The sequence below is a fragment of the Plenodomus lingam genome, assembly GCF_022343315.1.
Source record: "Plenodomus lingam strain CAN1 chromosome Unknown contig_11, whole genome shotgun sequence".
NCBI classification, from domain to species: Eukaryota; Fungi; Ascomycota; class Dothideomycetes; order Pleosporales; family Leptosphaeriaceae; genus Plenodomus; species Plenodomus lingam.
Window position 1 is genome coordinate 2554216 of NW_027093929.1, and position 22665 is coordinate 2576880.

Genomic DNA, 22665 nt, shown 5'->3' on the forward strand with positions numbered 1-22665 from the left:
TCGGTTCTTGATCTAGGATAGGGCGAGATACCTTGGGCCTCATTTTTTGGTGAGGCATATTGTGGAGTGGAGGACTGGAACTGGGCAACTAGGTGGAGGATGCGACAGGTTCTGTGCGCAATGCAAGAAATCAAATTCGCTACTGTGTTATTCGTACAGCTTTGTGTAGTGTCAAGTCTGAGATGTGGTGAAGTGTTGGGGAGAATGGTGTGAGTGTGCGCGTTTGATCAAGAAGCAAGAATCTTGCCCGTTTCTTTTTTCTCTGATGATGGGCGACAATGATGTGGAGAGAGTGATTAGACGGGTTACATGCTTGACAGCTGTACTCTACTGCATGGCACGTTGGTACTATAGTGGACCAGTACAGCTGTACTCTGGCGTCCAATGCACCCCGAACCAAACCAAACTAGACGCATCTATATACTGTACTATACTATACCGTACCATACCGTACCGTACCAGACCAGACCGTACTCGCACATTACGCGTCCAGTACACACTACGCGACCATACACCGCACATCGCACACCGCACAATCGGGGAAATAGCCGAGACCGGGGCACCGGAGCACCGATCAACAACGACGCGATCAACAACGACGGGAGGCGGGTTTGGGAGCTTTCTTTCTCTCTCTCTTATTCTGGCTTCATTTTACTTGCTGTTGCTTTTCCTTTGCACACACGATACTGCGGTAGTATAGCAGTACGAGTACGGCACGACAGTACAGCACAGCACAAGACGCACCCGCAAGCCTTTTGTTCCGCCCTCCTTGCCACTTGACTCGCTTACGCTGGCTGTGGAAGAGGACAGCGCGCGGTAAGAGCTTGGGTTTCTAGAGATTGGGGGAGAAGGAAGGAAAAGGAAAAGGAAAAGAGGGTTATTTTTGGAGTCAGTTGAGGCTAGAGGGGGATTTTTTTTTTGAAAAGGGAGATTAGAGGTGAAGATTTGAGATGGCGTTTCGGTGGTATGTTATTTTTTGTTTTTGGGTTTTGGGTTTTGGGTTTTGGGTTCTTGGTGGGAATGGAAGAGGGGAGATGAAAGGGTGAGAAAGAGCATGGAATTTGGTTGAGAAGCTGGGACGGGGAGAGTGGTGGTTAGAAGAGATGGATTGGATTCGAAGAGAGAACATGGGGGGGTTGAGAGAGGCAGCGATTGTTGTCTAGGATCGGGTTTATCAAGATTTCAAAGAATGCTAACGGAGAATCACAGGTATCAGGCTAAGCTGAAGACGGCGCCGTTGCTTACCCAGAGTGTGACTACAGCGGTAGGTGTTTTTCTTGTTTCTTTCAGTCGTCCTGGAATCTACTCTTCTGTTCTGGTGGACCTTGGGATGCAAAGTCTCGAGCTGAATAGACGGAGGAACAGGGAGATACAACCCCCAGATCAACGCGCACAAGTATAAAAGCGACAGGAGATATAGCGGCGAGGAAGTCAGCAGGCTAACAAACGCATTGCAGGTCCTCTTCGCAACCGGCGACACGCTCGCCCAACAAGCCGTTGAAAAACGCGGCTTTGAAAAACATGATCCCATGCGCACAGCCCGCATGGCTGCATACGGAGGCGGTACGTATTTTCACTCCCTCCACCTCTCTCCCGTTTCCTTTCACTCCCTCTCACCCCCTACCCTCGAGCCACATCTAACCCCCCCCCCCCCCTCCCCAGCCATCTTCGGCCCCGCCGCCACAAAATGGTACGCCCTCCTAACCCGACACATCAACATCCCCGCCTCGCCCACACGCACCCTCTGCGCCCGCGTCGCAGCCGACCAAGTCGTCTTCGCCCCACTTAACATGACGCTCTTCCTCTCCTCCATGGCCTACCTCGAAGGCGCCAGCGTGCGCCAGCGCCTCGCCGACGCCTTTTTGCCCGGCTACCAGAAGAACCTGATGCTCTGGCCGTGGGTGCAGTTTGCAAACTTCAAGTACGTGCCCATGGAGTTTCGCGTGCTTGTTGTCAATTTTGTCAGTCTGGGCTGGAATTGCTACCTCAGTGCGCTGAATTCGGGGGGTGGGGGGGAGGGGGGCGAGTTGCCGCCTTCGTAGGGGAAGGGGTGTTGTTTGGTGGGTTTGCGGGTGCGATGGTTGGTTTGGCAGAGTGCTGAAGAGATTGGAAATTTTCTTGGGAAGGGAGAAAGGTAGATTCGGACATGTACTACATGCTACATCGTCTCTACACAGCAAAAGGAAAAAGTCACAGTTGACGATTACAATCACAATCTTTGTACTTGTACTTTTCCCAAAGTCTCCTATGTATTCCCCCTTGCTTCCTTACCGCAAGGGTGGAAAAGAATAGGTCCTGAATTTCTCTGCTCTGCTTTTGTCCTCTCTGCTCTTCTCATCTCCGCTTTATGCATGCTTGTACTTGTACTTATACGACACGTAGCCCGAATGTAGCCACTGTAGGTCGTAGCAGAGGCGTAGGAAATAGGATTAGACATTATGGAATGAAGATTTCTAGATTTTGGTCCAGGGCTTGGATGTTGGGATTTTAGATGGTGACTTGGACTCTGACTTGACTTACCCTTGCCTTTCCTCACCTTGTCCTAAGTTCTCACCATAGATATCAAAATATCACAGATCACAGATCACCCATCACTCCAACCAACCAACCAACCAAAAAAAACCCCCCCTTCTCTCAGAAGAAAAAAATGAATCCGTATTTCCGCGAGAGATCTGACTACACCCATCTACACCCACCCACTCCCACTACCAACGTCAACACACACACCTAGACAAACACCTAGACTTGGCTCCACACTCCCGTTACCTTCCTCCTTTGAGCAAAGTCAAAATGGGATAATGCAAAGACGATGCAACAAGACACGACAAGACGATGCAAACAGGCTACGACAGAATGCAACAAGACACGACACGACGAGACGAGACGCAACAGAATGCAACAAGACAACACAACACAAGACGCACAATACAATACAATACAAGCCCGCCACCCTCTACTCGGCACACCCACACCCATCCACCCCTAATGAAAAAAAATTACACCCATCATCCTCTCCCTGCCACCTGCAACCCCCTCAACTTCCCCCCTCATCAAACACCTAATCTCACCTCCCCGCCTCACGACTCCTCCCCATCCGCCTAAAGAAATCCATAACCTTCTTTGAACTCCCACTACTCCCCGCCTTGCCCCCATGTCCACGCTCCTCATACTCGTCCGTAAACTTGCGGCTCTTCTGCAGCACCCCCTTGCGACTCTGATGCGCGCCAAACTCGTCGCCGCCGTTGCTGCCGCTGACGCTGATGCTGCCGCCACCGCCCATGCCCTGTGGATATGGGTTGTTACGGGTGGCAGTTGCGCTGGCGCTGTTGCCGTGTTGCATCGTCTGTTGCTGCTGGGGCTGTGATGTTGGAGCGGCAAAGTCGTCCGAGTCGTCGGTTGGGTGGCGGTAGGGTCGGTTTGCGCTGGGGTGAGGATCGCGGGGATTGGGGAATTTCTCGTCCGCAATCGGTTCCTCGAACCGGGTTTGGTTCGGCGGTGCAGAGCTGGGGCCGGCCATGGGTGCACTCGTCACCGCATTGCGCACTCGGCTGCTGCTTTCGTGCTGTCCGTCGTAGAAGCCTGGCATGTTGCTGCCCGTGGTGCTCTGACTAGGAGACCTCGAGGCTTGTCCACGGCCAAAGGCCATGCCCGGCCGGGAGCTGGCACGCGGTCGTGCCACACTGGAACCCCGGCGTTCGTGCGAGCCTTGGGCGGGCATGCTTTCGCGCTGCGACGAAAATGTCTTGGAGAGGGATGAGGGGAGGAGAGAGAAGCGACGAGAGGACTTGCCGCTCGGTTCGCCCGAGCTTCCCCCATTATTGTTCTTTCGGGAGAAGCCAAACGAGGTGCGGCGGCTCGAGTCCATGCTTTGTCGTGGATACGCGACCGAGTCGTTGGACATGGGTCCGGTCATCGACGTTGGCGGATAGCGCTTCTCCCTCTTCTCCTCCGGGTAGTTGGAGAAGGAGTTTTGGGAAGCAAAAGAGTCTTTTGAAGCTTGCGCGTACGACTGCTGTCGACCAGAGAACATGGACGTCACGCGTCCAAGAGTCTCGGTCACAGTATTCGACCGCTTGTGGCCCTTTGCATTCGGAGCAGCGCCCGACGGACCCAACTGAATCGAGTGGACTCGCTGCGTGCTCGGCTGTCCAATGCTCGACTCGCCTGCAACGGTCGTCTCTGGCGGAAATGGTGGTGAAATGTGGTACTGCTTGCTTTTGGGTTGCGAAAATCGCCCTTCAGCGTTCGTCTGAGCTACAGTCGCAACCGATGGCTGTCCATACGAGTTCCCTCTTGAGGGGAGTCGCGCGGTTCCGAGTGCCCCTCCGGTCGACGGACGCGTAGCCGAGACAGGAGGCTGGCCAAAGTTGTTGTATTCCGAAGTCGATCGCTGGGGTTCGCGTGTAGTGCGCGGTTGAGCAGGTGCTGTGGACGCCGCCGCGCGACCCTGACTGCTCGGAGGAGCTTGAAAGCCATCCGTCGTGGGAACATCCGCCTCCTTGCCACGCACTCTCGGTGTCGTCTCAGCAGGCGGCGATGCCTCTCCCCGTGTAGTCTGAGATTGCGGTGCGACGTATTCCACCTGCACAGTTCGGCGCTTATTGTCCCGCGTTGTCTTGGGCTTTTCCGAAGGCGGCGAGTTGATCTGTTCGCGCTTGGCGGTAAGACCGCCGTGTGCAGGTACGGGCGCGGTGTGTGGCTTCCCAGGTTCTCGTACGGAAGCGCTTCGAGCGAGGGCTGGCTGTTGTTCGAATGTATCTTCTATATGCTATTAACGCGTGCGCAATCCGCTCAGTTACACAAGACGTACTAGAATATACAGAGCTCTGCTGGGCTTCCGCAGCATTCGTGTTGCTCGACGTGATGAATCCGACGACATGCGAGTAATCTGCCAGCCAGCTGTGACGGGCGACCTCGAAGAGATCCGCTCGTTTGCGTGGGTCGGGGACCAATATCCGCTTCAGCAGGTCTCTGGCGTGTGGTGTAACATATTCCGGGAATGTCAATGGCGTAGATACAATGTATTTATACAAGAGATTGATGTTATCACCCTCAGGATTCGCCGGATCGTCATCAAAGGGAAGGTATCCAGCCAACATGGCGTACTGCAAAAGTGATTAGGTTAGTTTCCAAGACCCCAATTACCCACAAACTACGACTTACCAAAATGACACCACAACTCCACACATCCACCTTACGGCCTGTGTACAACGAGTCGCTGACAACCAGCTCGGGCGCAGCATAACAAGGACTGCCACAGCTAGTCTGCATGAGATCGCCCCGACGGGCAGCATCGCTTCCTTCTAGTCCAAGAGATCTAATGTACTCCTTGTCGCCTAGTCTGTATTCGATTTCTTCGCCGAGCTCGTCATTCGGGTCAAAGGTGTTGGCAAAGCCAAAATCTGTGATGATGATGTTCTTATTACGGTCCAGCAGCAGATTCTCCAGCTTCAAATCGCGATGCACAATGCCCTTTTTGTGCAAATAGCCGACCCCGGATATGAGCTGGGAAAACAGCTTGCGTGCGGGGCCGTCTTTGAGATAGCGATGGTTGAGGATGTAGTCGAACAGTTCTCCGCCCGATGCATACTCGAGAATGATGCCAATATGTCGCTCCGTCTCGACCATCTCGTGTAGGCGAACGATATTGGGGTGGTCTAGTCCTCGCAGAATGTGGATCTCGCGGTAAATCTTTGCCAGTCGATTCGAGTTGCTGCCCAGCGTTTCTCTTCTTATGAGCTTGATGGCAACCTCTACGCTGCTGTCTCGTTTCCAGCCCATCTTCACCTTGCCGAATTCGCCCTCACCAAGCGTTTGACCGAGAATGTAGTTACCAAACTTGGATCGCTTCGTCGAGCCCTCCGATTTGGAATGATCTTGTCTGCTCTTGCCTCCTCCACCTCCACCCCCTCCTCCTCCGCGGCCACCATCGTCGACGCCCTCACTGCCCACGAGACCGAGGCCGGTGATGGGAGTGAGATCCACGCCAGACGCGGGGATGCCTTCTGCTTGCCGAGCTTGCGCGCGAGCAATATCTTCTTGTGGGTCTGTCACCACCATGCGGTTGATGACGGTGCTCTCTTCACGGGGAAGACTGGTTCCGGTGGGTGGCTGCCCAATAGCCGTGGCTGACCGGCTGTGAGCTGGCTGTGCTCTGCTCGAAGCAGCTTGCTGCGTGCCTCTCCGACGAGTCTGGCCTGCATTGGCAGCTTCGTCGCGTGAAGAGGCCGGTTGGTTTGCCGAAGAAGACTGTGAGCGGTGCGAGGACGACCTGGGCGGAGGCATGGGGCCACTGCCCATGGACGTCGAGGCCGAGGTGGTGTTGTTGTTCATGGCAGGCGAAGTGTGCGTCGAAGCGGGGAGCGGCTGCGCGCGCGGCGTGGTCAGATTGGCGTTGTGCTGGGAGGCGGCAGACGATTGGTGCGTCTGTGGGGTAGTGGGCGTGTTGGGGGACGCGCCATGGCTAGGCCGTCGCGAGGTCGGGCGGCGGGCAGTGGTTGGTGTTGACACGGCGACGGGCGAAGGTTGCGAGTAGTACTGCTGTTGCTGCTGTTGTTGCTGTTGGCCATGAGGCGGTTGTGAGGCTACGGCGGCCATGTCCTGCAGTCGCGGGCGGGCGGTGATGAGGGAGGACGGCTCGTCGCGCGGGCAGCGGCGCGACAAAGGGCTCCTGTTCGCTGCGCTGGCACTGTTTGTCGGTGTATGGAGAAATGGCGGTGGAGCGCTCGAACGGGCGAGGGCGGGGACTGCGCTGGTCTAGTTCCCGCCGTGTGCAGCCTACCGTGGGCGCGAGCAAATCGGAAAGCTGCAGTGGTGCAGTGACGGCCTCGACGCAGAGCAATTGGGCCGGCTGCTGTGCTGTCCGATGCGCGGGCAGACTCGAAGATGCAGAGGCCGTTGCAGTCGCGCTACTGGCGACTCTGTAGGTGGTGGTCGTCTAGCTGGCAGTTTTTGTTCTGCGCGTGCGACTCCTGCCTGTGTTGATGCTGGGGCGTTTTGTTTTTTGTTGGCCTGGCAGCGGCTATACATGCGACTGCAGCTGCGACGACTATTAGATATGGTATGTTCTGTTTGCGTGTGTGTGTGTGTGTGTGTGTGTGTGTGTGGGCGTAGGTATGTATGTGAATGTGGATGTGGATGTGAATGTGGATGAGTAGTATGAGTATATGTATGTGAAGGCAAGTGTGTGCCTGCTGTATGGTGGTGTGGGTTGGTGTTGTGTGGGCTGCGAGGGTCGAAGCATGTGTTTACAACAGATGGGGACGACTGCGCTGCGCTGCTGCGTGCTGCGAATGCACCCGGCACCAGTGGAGTCGAGTGTCTCTTTGTCTGGCGTTGGATAGGCGCGGTGCGGTGCAGCCTCAGGCTCTGCAGAAAGCAGATGTTGCTGGTGCGGATGCTGGTGCAGATGCTCAAGCGGTACTGGTGCTCTCTGCTGGGTGACTGACTAGACGAGACTAGCCGGGGCTGGGAGAGGGGGCGGGTGACAGGAGCAAGCAAGGCCGGCTATCTAACGGTCGCCGCCGTAGGCACTCTAGAGTTAGAGTACAAGCGATCGAGAGAGAGCTTGACGGACGTGTGAGAAGAGAGAACTGGCCAGACACACAGACAAGATACACACACATACACCACACATGTGCACACATACACGCACACGCACACACACACTCTCTCTATCTCGAGGACACACCAGCGACCCGACGTTTGACGTTTGTGTGTGTGTGTGTGTGTTTGTGTGTAGAATGAGGCAGAAGGCGCGGCTCAGCCAACACAAGATGGTTCTGGCTAATCTCGCCAAAAAGCATGTGTGTTGCTTGTCAAGGAGGCGGATGGATTGGCGTGTGGGATGGATGGATGTATGGATAGATGGCCATGGCTGATGGCATGCACATGATTGATCCATGATTGAACAATGGCTCGGCATAACACCAACCCGCCCAAAGACCAGCTCTACCGTACCTGGCGCCAGGCACCGTCAAATTACACCACGCCTTGCCTGCCTGCCTGTCTACATCCATCTCTCTCTCTCTCTCTCGCCTCTCTCCCACTCTCTACTCTCTCCATCTATCTCAGGGTGTATGTGTGTGTGTGTGTGTGTGTGTGTGCCAGCGCGAGCTGCGACGCGGACAGTGTGCTTGGACCTCGACAGGACTGGCTGCTAGCTGCCCCCTTAAAGCTCCATGTCTGCTAGCAAGCGCGACTCGACGGACGCGCCTGCTCGTGGGCGGCTGTTGCTGCAACACTGAAGCATACACACCGTCTACCTACCTAGCTACCGACCTGTCTACCTCTCTCATCATACATAGTCATCCCTACCTACTGTCTACCTAGTGTTTTAACACCACTGACCAGCCGCTCGACTCGACTCCTTTTTTGGGGGGGGGGGAAGGGGGGAGGGTGCGACTGGGATGTCGTCAATGTTTCAAACAGCATGCAACCTGGTACGCGCAGATTGCGACATTATGCGCGTCCACGCTCGACCTGCATAGGGAATTTCGCCCTTTCAAAGTACATAGGTACACAGTACAGCACAATCAAATACTACCTCGGCACTGCAACTGCTGCTGCAATGTGTCTGGCACGAGGCAGATGAACAGAAAAACAGCCCATTCCACAGCTATATACGAGGCCTCTTAGGACCGAGAAAGACGTGCACAAGGCCACATGGGCCATGACCTCCCAACCTGGACCAGCCACACGTTCTGCCATGGTCCCCCCTCTGCAATCTCCACGCGAGGCGCCTGGGCAGGTACACAGCGACAGTGCTCAACCCCATCAACACACACACCACTAGCTATACCTAACTGCCAACACCACATACACACACACACACATCAATTCCGCCGCAACCTCGACCTGCTGCTGCCCTTACTGATTTGCTCGCCAACGCCAGATCACAGCTACCACACCTCGGCCCTACCGCAACCTTTGCCACTCTCTGCATGCATGTATGTCCTGTGTATGTACCTACCAACTAACCCACCCACCCACCCGCGCAAGGAGTATCCCCATACACACTTCGCCGCCGACCTTTTCCCATCCCTCACTGTCTCAGACTACTCTCAGCCCTCGGCGGCGCACACCACTCTTTACTCGGACACTACCTGTCTGAATTCTGTCCATCGGCCAGTCAGTCCGTGAGTTCTTTGCGATGCTCATCTTGCTTCTCGCTGCAAGGGGAACATGCCCCTGCATATGTTTGTTGCTGCATCTGCGTAGGCAGTGCCCAGCCATGCATTCTTTCCCCCTTGTGGCCAAAGCTACCCAATCACCGCGTGCTTACTACACCAAACTATTGATACCTTACCACACTCCAACCCATCTCCAACCCACCACCACACGCGCCCTCAAAAGCCAACTCTTTCGCGCCATGCACACACACACACCTACCATGTAGAGTACCTACCCATGCAAACACACCTTCCCCTTCCATCCCATTTCAGCCACACAAACCGCAATCCAGCCCAATCTGGGACATGCTCGGAGATTAAGAGCGGCCGCTTTGATCGCCCTTGCCGTGCGGTCGTGTAACATGACAGGTGGCAGGGGGTCTGCCTGGCTAGGTACACATGTATGTACAGTAGTATGTACATGTGTACCATGTGTGTAGGTGGCTTGGCATGTATGTGTGCACTGTGTAGGTAGAGTATGTACGGTGTGTACGGTGTGTACGGTGTGTACAGCTGTACACTGTATGTACATGCATAGGGGGAAAGGGCAAGGGCGCTGGCGGTTACTCCAAGGGGGGTGGGGGGCATGGCGGGGCGGGGCGTGGGGTTGAGGAACGACCTCTCCACGGCCACGGCCACGACCACGACCACAACCATCACCTCAGGTTTCATCGTGGCATGGAGGTGCCGACTGAACTGGACTGGACTGGACTGGGTTTAGGTTGAAAAGTACCCGTTCTGGGCTGCAAGTCACGCATATACGAGAGCTACGTCATGAGGTGGGGGTGGGTGCGGCAGTAAGCTTATTTACATTTTACATTGGGTTTTTGCTACTTCTACCGTCTACGTGAAGCCTCAAATAATCTGTCATGCACATGACAAGCAGGATTACATAGCTAGCAGTATCCACCCATGTACATGGACAAACCATGCCATCGCCTTTGCTCTTGCTCCTACTACTCTACATCTTCACCTCGTTGGGCAGACCAATGTCCAACACGTCCACGCCCTTTTGCAGCTCACTCTTGCTCGGCATCCGATTCCGCCTCATGAGCTCGATGCACTGTGCAACATAGGGATCCTTGCCCATGGACGCGACCGCAACCACCGTCTCCTCCTTGGTGTAGTAGGCCACAAACGCCGGGTCCTCTGTCCTGCCCTGGATCACCACGTCGTCGTACCCATTCATCGTGTTACCGCAGTACCGCAGTTGCGAACCGAGGGCGGACCAGAAGACAGGGATAAACGGCTTGGCTGGCGCTCCAGGTGCGTTGATCCTGTTGGCTACCGACCGTCCAGCGTTTTGTGCCACGTTCCAGTGTTCGATGCGAACGGGCGAGCCGTTGCCTCCGGGCCCGTGATAGGGATAGGTGGCGATGTCTCCAATGGCGTACACGTCCTGTAGTCCCTTGACGGCAAAGGATTCATCCACCTTCAATGATCCATCCTTCTCCAGCGTCACGCTCGAGTTGTCCTTGAGAAACTGCGTCGCTGGCTTCACGCCTACACCCTCAATCACGAGATCGGCCTCGATGCTGGTGCCGTCCTTGAGTTGGACGGCTCCGACCTTGGACGGGTCACTCGACGACGCTGTTCCCTTTTCCACACTGGCACCCATCCTGAATTTGACACCATTCTTCTCCAACAGTCCACGGAAGACCTTGCCGACCTTCTTGCCCATGACACGCTCCATTGGTTCTGCACGGATCAGCTACGGTAGAAGATCAAGGGATCTGTCACTGTCTCACCTTCTTCCATTCCAATTATCGTCACGTCGTTCTTCATGCTCGCAAGGCAGTTCCCCACTTCCATACCGATGAAGGAGCTCCCAATGACGGCAATCTTCTTGCCATTGTCTCCAACAGCCTTGACAATGTTCTGTGTATCTGCCAAGGTACGCAACAAAAAAACGTTACCGAGGTCACCCTTCAACCCATCCAGTGGCAGCTGATTGGGAGTACCCCCAGTCGCCAGGATCAGTTTTGAGTAGTCATAAGTCTTTCCAGACTTGGTCGAAACCTTCTTCCCGGAAAAGTTGACGCTCTCGGCCTCATCCTCAATAATGTCGATCGAAGCGTCCTTGTAGTAGTCTTTTGATCTCCAGGCAGCCTTGGAGAGATCGGCCAGTAGAGCTTTCGACAGCTTGGTGCGGTCAATAGGCTGGTATCCTTCCTTTGAGATCACAGTAATCTGACCAGTGTAGCCTCCCCCTCGGAGACCTTCAATGGCACCGACTGTTCCCGAGCCGCCGCCTATTACAAGAACCTTGTCGTCGCTCACGGATGAACACTTGATATTCAATCTTCTTCGGTTGGCCTTGAGGGTGTCTTCGTCGGTCCTGATGTATACCCCACCATCCTTTTCAAATACTTCATACTTGGAGATTGGGTCAAGTGCAGGTGCGTCCTCAACATCTCCCGTCGAAACCTTGAAGCAGGCTACAACAATCAGCATTTGAAACTTGGGATGAACATGTAGTACATACCTCCGTGCCATGGACAGGTCAATCTTCCCTCAGGTGTAAGTATACCCTTGACCAATGGAGCACCATAATGCGTGCAATTGGACGAGGTAGCATGGACCTGGTCCTGTATTTTCAGAAGCAAGACTTTGCCTCCCTCTACACCCTCGACTTCGACCTCCTTCTTCTCGCCGTTTCTTAGATTCAAGCTTGTGACGTCCTTGAGCTTGAATTCCTTCGCCATGTTTGCGGTTGTGCTGGTAAAAGCGGCCCTTTGGAGACTGTTTGTTGGAGTGAATGGCAGCTTAAATGACGTTCGCAGAGGTCGTAGAATCCGTAGCGACTGCATGAAGCGGTGTTATGGCCGAGTAGGAGGTATATGAGAGGTGAAACGACCTGCTTGGCGAATAGCGGGGTGCTTATTCGTATGTTGTGGACAGCGCGTTGATTTGCTGGCATGTGATGACGACATGATTGATGCGCGTAGAAGGCACGCTTCCGCATTTATCGATAACGGGGACCACGGTCGTGACGTGTGTAACCCCCGCATTTTGATTGGGCAATCATCATCTGGCAGCATGGAAGATATCGTCTTGAAACTTGAACGCCTTTGATCATGTTCTTGTTACCTTCAGAATCAATGCAAAATATGAAACAATGGGTATGACAGACAAGCGCCAACAAGAGATTGGTGTCGTTTGATCCGCCGCAAACCATTCATCGAACGACGACCGACATCACACTTCAGTCGGAGGACCAATCCGCAGTACGGAATAAGTGCGCTTGACCGACATTCCTCTGGTGCGATTGAAAAACCTAGGCCTGTTTGGATACCATGGTCCGTGAGTCTAGTCAGAAACAGACTTGCAAGGCCTAATTTGAACAGACACCTCCTTTCCAAGCCATCCCATCCCAAAAGACCACAGAGCCTGTGCGCATTCAACAGGGCTCAGATCCTCCTCACTTCGAGTTGCTCATCCTTCACAGAACTGACCATCGTATCATGCTATCCCGGTACTGGAGCGCCCACCGAGACCATCTCAGATGATTGGAACAGGATTCCAGGGGCGCGAGGCTACACGCCGCAAGCTTGTAGCTCTCGTGATGAGATGGCCAAATTGCACAGATTGGCAGTGCAGCACGGTCTTGGCTTATCAGAAGAACATACCCCTTACCAGAAAGACGCCAATACCGGATGTGCCTTCCGCCGGTCGAACTACTCTCAGATGAAAACCTCAAGTTCGCTACAGCACTGAGATTGCCCATCTTTGAGTGGCACTGCAAGATTTTGATCAGGCCGCTCGCACTTGCAATCGAGAATGCCAGAATCATCAAGGTTGGTACCTGTATTCCCGCCCAACAGAAATGCAAAAGAGGTCGTCGAGTGGCTGGCTCTCGTAATATAGTAACTCCCAGTACCAATCCGCTAATATGAAACGACAATGGTTGTCCCAATCCGGAAGTCTGTTATTCCATGACTCGGCATCTGCAATACTCCGCAGCTGTTGCATGTGGCCGCGATGGCATACGAAATTTTGAGATTCGCCAGATGCGTTGCTGCGAACTCTTTGCATTTCATGGCCAAATGCAGTGTCTCTTCTACTTTTTACACTCCTTCGCTCAATCAATGCCGTTGTAAACAATCTATCGTCTCTTGAGAAGGTTTCACGCGATGCGACGGTGGCTCACACACTAAGGATCGTCAAACAACCAACCGAGGGCGGGCTATCTGCACATCGTCAATAAACTTTGGGTACTTCTGTCGGAGCTACGACATATGAGCAACAGCCCTCGCCCTAGATGCGATGTTGTTTTGACAACATTGTCGGCTGATGGCCTCCGTCCACTGTGTTATGTCACCTTGTCCAACCAGTCTTTCGTTCATACCTTGACAAAATCATTACCCAACGTGTCTATTTGACGACCAACTCTTTCATTTCACCATCTGATTCTTCAGTCTACGCGACAGGGGTCGCCTTACCCCATGATCATCACTACCCTCAACTTATAATTCTTAATATTTACCACACTTATTACGACTCAAACACTACAACCATCTACTTCCAGTACGCAACAAGCACACACTACCATATCGACTTCTGTTCAACTTGACCACAACACTCTCGAATCTCCCCTTCCCTAGTGTAGAACCATCACCAACTGTATTCGACACAGTCGAGTTCTACGCCCACCGACACAGTTACCAAAAAAATTGCCAATTCAAGCGCCATAAGCATAACCACAGGTTCACCAGGAAGCTGCTCAACTTATGGTGATTGCGCAATGGAGAGGACCTGCTCAGAGGGACGGTATAAAAGAAATGAGGCGTCTCCCTTCGGCGGGCCAGACCCCGAACCAACGTCGAGTTTGAGTAGGTCGGCAGCCATTGGAGTTGGTGTTGGTATCATATCTCTGATTATGGTGTTGATTGGGATTACCTTTTGCGTCTGGAAAGTACGAGGTCAACGAAGGTCCAATGAATCTATCGAAGCCCCTCCTGTCAGCCATTTCAGATCACCATCTGACGCTACTGATCAGAAGACGTTGGTAGCCTCATTTCCAAATAGTCCACAGCATGCATATTTCCAGAACCAAGTCATGACCCCGGATTTGTTCGTGGAAGCTCTCGGAAACAATGAATCCAGAAGGGGGGAAGCAGAACATAATGGGCAAGGGACCACGAGCGGAAGCTATCGCATAGAAGACGTGACGGGCAAGGAACTCCCGACCCCTCCACCGACCGAAAGCCAACCGCCGCCTCAGCCTACCGAACCGGTGCGATATGCGATCAATGTCAGTATCAACAAGAGCATGATATTTGACGATGAGATGGTCAGAGCTGTGAGTCCACTGCGTGAGCCTGCAGCACCACGGGGGCGTGCACCAAAGTACATTTTTAAGGAATACCTGCCGCCTGTACACAATTCTCCTCCAACTTCCGTCCAGCCAGTTTTGAACAAGCGGGGGTCAGACCATGAGCTGGACCGCTATCCATCGAAAGATATTTCAATTCACACCTCTACAACAGAGGACAATAGCTCTGAGAATGAGCTTGGGAGTCCTGTAGATACAATTCTTTCGAAACTAGAAAGCGCTCCTCCACAGCTTCCGTTACCCGATCTGCCACCTCCAAGCCCGAGCTTCAGTTTCTGTTCCTACGATTGGTATCAAGACATCATAGACAATCGCACAAGCACACATACACCCACCCAAGCGACTTTCTCGCGCCCATTCTCTTCCTCTCCCAACTCCCGAAGCAGTTCAGCCAGAGTCCCCGAACCACTCCTTCTCAGCGCGAATCCTCCGCCATCAGCATCACTCTTGCATCCAGACTCGGCGGCGTTGCAGAGCCCGTCAAGTCCACACTTTCGCTTATCTCCAACGGTGTACAAGCCATCGCAGCCATTGCAGCCTCCCGCTGTGCCACCAACACCACCCCCAGTATCAACGCGCACATCTGGCCTAAGCACCATGACGCGCACCACGCATAATTCGCGTAGCTGGTTGCCTGACGATGGTCTTTACCTTGCTGAAGAAGGGACGAATTCGTACATGGCATTTAGCAGACCAAACGACGAGTGTCTACCCACGAGCTATTCGCCCTTGACATGAATGACCTTGGTTGGATTATCCCTGGGCGATTCAGCAGACTCTCCGGCTGGCTACCTGGCTCCGGCAAGGACAGAAAGTCTGCGGTCCAAGTGATGTGTAAATAAGCTTTCGGTGGAATGAAATCCCTTTGTATTGCATGCGGCACAGCAAGCACACCAGCAAGCCTAGAGGCAGAAACAAAGCCCATTGATGCAGGCTCCCGCACCAATTTTACAGATGGGCCAATATTGCTCCACAGAAACGTGGAAACATGGCCGATTGTAAAACCAGAAACTATATAATAACCTTACTTTATACTAGTCACGTATCTATACACTACATTTGCATCGCCATGAAATGAGCAGTCGACAGCCAAATCTTCCAATTCGCGAGTTTGTGAAGGGGAAATCCATCGGTAGTGGAATGAATAGATTTCATGTATGTATAGGCACAGAATTCAGGGTTATATAGTTACAATGTGAAGATTTTAGTCAGGGTCATCTTGAATCCATGGGATATGGTGTCTTGGCGGCCTGGGGAGAAGGAAACTGTGCATGTGGGTGGGTGCAGTGTAAGGAGGAGGTTGTGGATGCAAGAAAGCAAAGTGGGTTGGAAGTAGACGAGGGCTGTGTTGATGGTGCTGGGTTTGAGGGTTTCATGTGCGAGCGAGCGGTACCTAGCATATAAATTGTGTAGGTACGGTAGTGGTGGCTTGACTCTTAGTTTGTAGACTAGAGTATCAACGTTGAAAGTGTAGTCACACATATGCGAGTTTATAAAATAATATCCTTACGCGAACATGTCAGTTGCAGGTACGTGACAGCGATGTCGTCTTACTGTGACCTGTCTTCCAGGTTTCTTCATCTTGGTAACATGCACGCGCCTATGACGTCATACAGTGCAACATCACCCGTTCAGTTTGCCCTTCCTACCCGGTCTAAATTCAATGTGCTTCTGCTTGGATATGGTATCTCGGAAGTATACTTCTTGCCTTTGTCATCTAGTTCAGTGCCAGCAGACTGAGGCCGGAATTCCATCTGCACGACTGTTATCACTACCACCGGACTGACACAAACTCAACCTTTTACAACTTTTACCACGACCAATCATGGCCCCTGGAAATCCCAAACAAACAGCAGATTCGGAGCTCTCGGAAAAAGAACTCCAATCTCTGGCCCAGGCTTCCACGACCACGACCACCTCCTCCTCTTCCCCAGAATCCACCCTCAAGGAAGCAGCCACCACCGCCTCGGCCGCCCTCTCCGCCTCAAAAGAAGCCTCATCCCTGCGCTCCCTAGCCGCCACAATCCAAGACCCCACGAAGCGGGAGAAATACCTAAAAGAAGCGTTTGACAAGGAAATCGAAGCGCATGGCCACAGCAAGAAGGCGCGGATCCTGAGTTCCGGCGCGTTTCAGGGGAGTGTGGGTGGAGGTGGGATTGGTATGGCGGTTGGAGCGGGTTTGGGGACGGTGGTTGGGACGGTGGTGGGGGGAGTGGCGACGATTCCGACGACGGCTTTGGGGACGCTGGTTGGGGCGGGGGTTGGGGGGGTGCATGGGCCGTGGGTGAAGTTGGGGATGGGGAAGGGGAAGGGTGGAGATGGGGATGGGAAGGAGAATGGGAATGGGAATGGGGACAAGGAAGAGGTGTTGGAAGAAGATGCGGTTCCTGATCCGGCTGCTTTGAGAGAAGCAGCGGATAAAATTGCTGAAGCGAGAAGACAGCAAGATGTGGACAAGGAGAAGAAGAAGAAGAAGAAGAAGAAGCCTAGGAAATTGGAAGTGAGGAATAAATAGGCTACTGCTACTGCTGGAGGATAGTCTGCTGGCTGGCTTTGCTTAATGCTGTTCTGGTGTCGCAGAAAAAGTAGTGTATATAAATAGAAATCCCGAGAGGAATAAAACTCTTGCATAGCTTACCGCGTTAGACACGTTGCACCTATTTTATGGAGGATCGTACTAAGTATTTTCATTTTATGTTAATGTATACGACTCAATCTGAGACAATTCGGACAAGATCTATTGCTAGCGCGAACGTTTTTGACGTCACCCCATCACGGCCAAGTTCACTCCCTCCAACGCCGAAGACCAAGCCCCACTCCTCTCCATGATTCTATTCTTCTTCTCACATACCAAAGTAGATTCACATGTTCTCGCGTTGCTCTACCACACAGGTTTTGTTTGTAGGCTCGGGCCGCATCTCCTTGTGCCCCAAATCTGCAACAACTATTGGCTCAAGCCACAAAGAGTACCAAGACCGACAGAGGAACAAATCTCTGCAGAACCCAAGGCGAGCCGATCTCAGGTTAAGCAATGATATGCTCTCCCCCCGCATTTTGCCCTCGGCTCCTGCGCAAAACACCCCACATGTCCACGGGATGACTAACGCAAAGAAGAAGCCAAGACTTCCACCCCGGAGGCACCAGCTACAATAGGTTGAATGTACAAATCTTCGCGAAGCGCCAGGCTGCGTGCTAATTTCAACGCTGTATGGCAATTCCGTGGCATGCACACAACGTGAACTAGTCGACGGCGACGATTGGTTGTTGTCGATTATGTGGGCGTGGAAACTTGCTTTCAGGAACGGAGATGGAAGCTGGAAAGGTACGCTTGCAAAAAGGACGTTGCCGGATGGAACAGTTTGCCAATGCCGAGTAGCAAGGCGGTGCAATAGCATTACGAAGCGCATCGCAAGGGGCCGATGGTGATCACGACGGCTGCCCTCGAAGTGTCAGTGTCCGGGGGGATGTACATAAGACCGAGCAGGACGCTGTTGTTGTATCTCAAGGCATCACAGACAGCTCGCTTTTTCTGTTTGACTCGTTTCTACTGTACCGGTAGCCCTTCGCTGTTTGTTAATCTCTCATCATGAGGTCCTTTTCACTTCTCCCCATCGCGGCTCTCTGCGCCACCTCGCTCGCTGCACCAACACCCGCAGAGGGCGTCAGCTTTCCCATCACTGACTTGCTCGACTCTGATCTTACCATTGATGAATACGTCCGTCAGCTTGAAGGCAACAGCAATGCCGCACCCGCTGTTACCAAGCGTCAATACACTGGCACTACTTACAACCAACTCACCGATGGCACCCCTTGCCGTGCCGTGACTGTCATCTACGCACGCGGCACGACACAAGAGGGAAATGTCGGTGATGTAGGCTCCGAGGGCCCTACGTTCCTCAATGCTCTTGCCAACCGCTTGGGGGGAACTGGCCGTCTTGCCATCCAGGGCGTAGACTACCCAGCAAACATCTTCGGATTCTTGGCGGGCGGAGATGCCGGCGGAGCCACGACAACACTCAACCTCATCAACCGGGTCAGTCTTTTTTTCCGGGGCAGCTTTGGAATTGACCAGCATGCTAACAGTATCCCAGGCCATCACCCAATGCCCATCCACCAAGATTGTAGTCTCAGGCTACAGCCAGGGCGCCCAACTCGTACACACCGCTACCCAAAGACTCTCAGCCGCCAATGCTGCCCGTATCAACGCAAGTACGTCGTCGAGCTAAACCTCCTTTTCTTTTCATGACTTTTTCTGACTGGCCGTGTAGTCGTCACATTCGGAGACCCAGATCAAGACGAGAGCTTCGGCCCCGTTGCCGCCTCCAAGATCCTCATCATCTGTCACGATGGCGACAACATCTGCGACAACGGCATCATCGTCACCGCTGACCACAGGAACTACGAGCGCGATGCTCCCGCGGCTGCGGAATTCGTGGCCGCCCGTGTTTAGGAAGCCGTGCGTGGCACGACGACGCTTATGAAGTTTTTCTTTTAGTTTCTTATTTTCCGTAATGTGGGATGAATATGAGAATTTACGGCTGCGGGATTGTGTGTGTTTTCTTGGGTGTGGATGTGATGATTGTTTGATGTGATCAGTTTTGCCGGCTTGAGAATTGTGATGTCGAAGAGTTCGGGGTCGGGGCTGCTGATGTCTCGTACCGGTACCGGTACCGTACGGTAACGGATGGAATTCCGATGGAATGGTTTGACGAAGTCGATGCGCTAGGACTAGCGCGTTAGCATTCGGTTGAATTCATCGGATTGGATAGACGTTGAAAGGTTAAAAGAACTGGCAGTCTGTAGTGGTAGTCTGTTATAGCTTGCGTGGGGACATGTGGACCCTGATCTGGTTGGTTACAATAGTCGAGTTTGTGTGCCAGTACTCCCTGTTTGGATCTGAGGTGTTGGTATGTTGTGGATTGACGGAAGCTAGGTGCGGATTGGGTGTTCTCTGGCAGAGATTTAGTTTGAATTGGGAAAACGGGCATGTTCCTCTGATGAATTTCATGTGTTATACTTGACGTTTTTGTCTTGTCAGACGGAATCTTTCGCCAAGGCTGGAAATAGGTCAACCTGACATTCGATCAACACTTACATCTTGCTATATCATAGTAAAACGGGTTGACTACAAACCTCGTAGTAAAATCACAGCGAGCCTTGAGATCTTGGAGTCGATTGTCTCCTTCGTTCTAACTTGTATGGTTGCTGTCCTGCCCAAGTCGTAGGTACTCAGGTCGCCTGCCAATTGTGTGGCCAAGTAGTGGATCTGAATTACCTGCACCATCGCCAAACCGTTGCATGTGCGAACTTCTAGTATCAGACGCCACCGCAAACCGACAAAAGCCGTGAAATGCCTTGCCAGCCACGGAAATCTCGCATGCAGTTATGCCCCACGGGTCGAGAATTGGAGTACCGGTAGGAGCGTGCTTGGCACAATGAGAACCTCACCCTACCACAGAATGCGGTTAGCGCAGATGTCGTGCTCGCCCCCATTGAGTTACAATTGTGTCTGGCCATCTCAACATCATCATCACGAAAGTGAAAAAGAAAAGAAAAAATTGTTTTGCAACGGCGTTGCGGCGAGGGTCTATTGGGAGGTTGCTTTAAGAGATGGAGGACTCCAGGGTCCCTTGGAAGATACCGGTAGTACTCTTCCACCTCACTCTCATATTACGACTTCGACTTCCTTGATCGCACCGCCACCATGTCGATCACCTCCCCTTCTGCGTCTGGAAACTCTGTGAAAGGCTCTGGACCCTTCTTCCGCTCAGTACCTTTCCAGATCCTGGTAGCATGTGGAGTTTCATTCACAGCGCCCGGTATGTGGGACGCTCTTGGTGGACTGGGAGCAGGAGGAGCAGCTGAACCTTACGCTGTGTCTGCCGCCAACGCCTTGGTATACGGTCTCTTCGCCATTGTCTGTGTAGCAGCCGGTGCTATCAACAATCGTATTGGTCTCAGATATGGACTTGCTCTAGGTGCCATTGGATACCCTCTGTATGGTGCTGGATTGTACACGAACAATGTCAGCGCCAATACCTGGTTCATGCTCTTCGGAAGTGCGCTTTGCGGTATCTCTGCTGGTTTCTTTTGGGCAGCAGAAGCTGCTATTATTATCGGCTACCCGTCTCCGGGTGATCGTGCCTTCTACCTGGCTGTTTGGCAAACCGCAAAGGCTGCTGGACCTATTGTCGGAGGTGCAATCAACTTGGGCCTCAACGCCAACAGGAAGACCATAGGCTCCGTGTCATCCACCACGTACATCGTCTTCATTGTCATCATGTGCCTTGGTCTTCCCGTCGCCCTGTGCCTCTCTCCGGCCCACAAGGTCTGGCGCAAAGATGGCACCCGCATCGTTACCGACCGCGCCTCTTCATGGGGCAAGGAGTTCAAGGCAGTCGGGAAGCTCATGATCAGCCGCAGGATCCTACTTTTGCTCCCAGCCTTCTTCATCAGCTATTTTTACAATGGCTTCATGAGCACATGGTTGACGACTTACTTTACCGTCCGCTCCCGCGCCTTCAGCAGCTTCTTCAACAACTTCGCCGGCATCTTCAGCTCCTTTCTCATTGCATTCCTACTGGACAACCAAAAGATCCACATCAAGACACGCGCAAAGATTGCCTTTTGCACCATCATCACCATCCTCGTCGGCACCTGGATCTGGGCCACCGTCCTCCAAAAGCAATTCTACGACGCAATCGAAGCCCCCGTCTTCGATTGGTTCCGCGGCGGCTTCGGCAAAAGCTACGCCCTCGTCTTCTTCTGGCAATTCGGCGGCCAAGCCTTCCAGCAATTCCTCTACTGGCTCGTTGGTCAGTACGCCACCGATCTGTCCAATCTCAGCCATCTCACAGGTATCCTGAGAGGTACCGAGGCGCTCGGGCAGACTGTGGCCTGGGCCATGCAGTCCGAGGGCGGGGCGAACCATTTTGTTAGCATCGGACTCAACTTTGGTGTCACGATGCTGTGTATCTTTCCGACATGGATTGTGCTTTCCGAGTTGGAGGGTAGCCATGAAATTCGCGTCGTGGAGAAAGATGCGCAGGCGGAAGAGAAGCTGGCTGTTGAATCGTGACGGATGGGGATTTTGGTTGGGTATTCTGCGTAGATAGCTTGAAATCGATCATCATTTCAATGCCACTGTGATGCCGTTGTTGTTTTGCGCAGACATCTTCCATGGTCGAAATGTCGCCTGTTTGTCTATTTTCTTCAAACTACCAAGGCATGAGATATTCTACGTGCGTATACGAGATCAACACGACTCCCACCATCTTGCCGCAACACCATATAAAATTCCTCCACCGCAGTCTGATCCTGCCGCCGTTTTACCACCTATCCATTCCAATCCTGTCATTGTTCTCACATCACTATTCATGCCACCAACATGCACAAAGTATAAACACACATACAATTCGATTCGAGAATTCGATTACTTCCGCCAAGTTTCCAAGAGAAGGATAAGAAAGTTTCCATGACACCAGACAAGAAAGCGAAACTTTGCTTTGCCTTCTCAAAAGACATGCCGAAGCAACATTATACTCCCGCCAAAGAACCCATACAAGACACCAAAGCATGCTCTCCATTAGCCAGCCTTAGATACAGCCCAGCGTAGCCCAGCTTGTTCTTCACAAAAAATTAATCACAATGACAAGCATGCCTTGATCTCGGCGCCACAGAACCCACGTGTTCAATCAGCTTCATACGAGCTCGCAAACTGAGACTCGTGCATCTCGAATCATTCAATGTCTCCGTGGGCAAACGCAACGTATGTCAGTCTCAGGAGTCAGGTTCAAGTCACCAAAGGTGCCGAGGGATGTAGTCACGGGCAAGGGTGGGTGTGTCTATAAAGTATGACTGGATATAGCGCGTTGGCTTAATTCACTGAGCTGACTACTTAGGCTTCGTGGTGATGCTGTCTCCTGATCAACAACAAGGCCGTGCGTTTGTAAATCTTTCCATTGAATTATCGATACTGCACTAGACCACAGCGAGCGGTCGAAAGGAAGATAAAAGGTTCTCTTGTGGCAGCAGTCTATGCTCTCAAGTTGACGTGCTACACAAAGCTCGAGCCCTGGGTAGGAGCGTTGCCATTTTCCCTCTGTCAGCACCCACTCGTTCTCTTCAACCGCATCTCGATCTGCCAAATTCGACCCGTCA

At 52.9% G+C, this 22665-nt stretch overlaps 9 protein-coding genes across 9 annotated transcripts; 5 read left to right on the forward strand and 4 right to left on the reverse strand.

Annotated features, from left to right (window-relative positions):
- Positions 1-950: 950 nt before the first annotated feature.
- On the forward strand, positions 951-2042 carry IAQ61_001207 (uncharacterized protein; the record flags this gene model as incomplete). Its single annotated transcript, XM_003841014.2, has 4 exons — positions 951-964; positions 1210-1264; positions 1458-1563; positions 1663-2042. The coding sequence occupies 4 exons, from the start codon at positions 951-953 to the stop codon at positions 2040-2042; spliced, it is 555 nt and encodes a 184-aa protein (XP_003841062.2).
- Positions 2043-2598: 556 nt separating this feature from the next.
- IAQ61_001208 (uncharacterized protein) lies at positions 2599-8391 on the reverse strand. Its single transcript, XM_066095015.1, has 4 exons — positions 8015-8391; positions 5164-7081; positions 4811-5105; positions 2599-4761 (listed from the first exon to the last, which is right to left on the reverse strand). Exons 2-4 carry the CDS (start codon positions 6595-6597, stop codon positions 3065-3067), a joined length of 3426 nt encoding a protein of 1141 aa, XP_065955323.1. The 5' UTR covers positions 6598-7081; positions 8015-8391; the 3' UTR covers positions 2599-3064.
- Positions 8392-10105: 1714 nt separating this feature from the next.
- On the reverse strand, positions 10106-12140 carry IAQ61_001209 (uncharacterized protein). The gene is made up of 3 exons (XM_003841011.2): positions 11656-12140; positions 10919-11608; positions 10106-10868 (listed from the first exon to the last, which is right to left on the reverse strand). The coding sequence occupies exons 1-3, from the start codon at positions 11978-11980 to the stop codon at positions 10132-10134; spliced, it is 1752 nt and encodes a 583-aa protein (XP_003841059.2). The 5' UTR covers positions 11981-12140; the 3' UTR covers positions 10106-10131.
- A 107-nt stretch (positions 12141-12247) lies between these two features.
- Positions 12248-12887, forward strand: IAQ61_001210 (uncharacterized protein; the record flags this gene model as incomplete). The annotated part of the gene is made up of 2 exons (XM_066095016.1): positions 12248-12292; positions 12399-12887. The coding sequence occupies 2 exons, from the start codon at positions 12248-12250 to the stop codon at positions 12885-12887; spliced, it is 534 nt and encodes a 177-aa protein (XP_065955324.1).
- A 1027-nt stretch (positions 12888-13914) lies between these two features.
- On the forward strand, positions 13915-15243 carry IAQ61_001211 (uncharacterized protein; the record flags this gene model as incomplete). The annotated part of the gene is made up of 1 exon (XM_003841009.1): positions 13915-15243. The coding sequence occupies one exon, from the start codon at positions 13915-13917 to the stop codon at positions 15241-15243; it is 1329 nt and encodes a 442-aa protein (XP_003841057.1).
- A 1087-nt stretch (positions 15244-16330) lies between these two features.
- IAQ61_001212 (uncharacterized protein) lies at positions 16331-17020 on the forward strand (the record flags this gene model as incomplete). The annotated part of the gene is made up of 1 exon (XM_003841008.2): positions 16331-17020. One exon carries the CDS (start codon positions 16331-16333, stop codon positions 17018-17020), a length of 690 nt encoding a protein of 229 aa, XP_003841056.2.
- Positions 17021-18103: 1083 nt separating this feature from the next.
- IAQ61_001213 (uncharacterized protein) lies at positions 18104-18601 on the reverse strand (the record flags this gene model as incomplete). Its single annotated transcript, XM_066095017.1, has 1 exon — positions 18104-18601. One exon carries the CDS (start codon positions 18599-18601, stop codon positions 18104-18106), a length of 498 nt encoding a protein of 165 aa, XP_065955325.1.
- A 144-nt stretch (positions 18602-18745) lies between these two features.
- IAQ61_001214 (uncharacterized protein) lies at positions 18746-19789 on the reverse strand (the record flags this gene model as incomplete). Its single annotated transcript, XM_003841005.2, has 2 exons — positions 18746-19233; positions 19639-19789. The coding sequence occupies 2 exons, from the start codon at positions 19787-19789 to the stop codon at positions 18746-18748; spliced, it is 639 nt and encodes a 212-aa protein (XP_003841053.2).
- Positions 19790-20209: 420 nt separating this feature from the next.
- Positions 20210-21583, forward strand: IAQ61_001215 (uncharacterized protein; the record flags this gene model as incomplete). The annotated part of the gene is made up of 1 exon (XM_003841004.2): positions 20210-21583. The coding sequence occupies one exon, from the start codon at positions 20210-20212 to the stop codon at positions 21581-21583; it is 1374 nt and encodes a 457-aa protein (XP_003841052.1).
- Positions 21584-22665: the final 1082 nt, after the last annotated feature.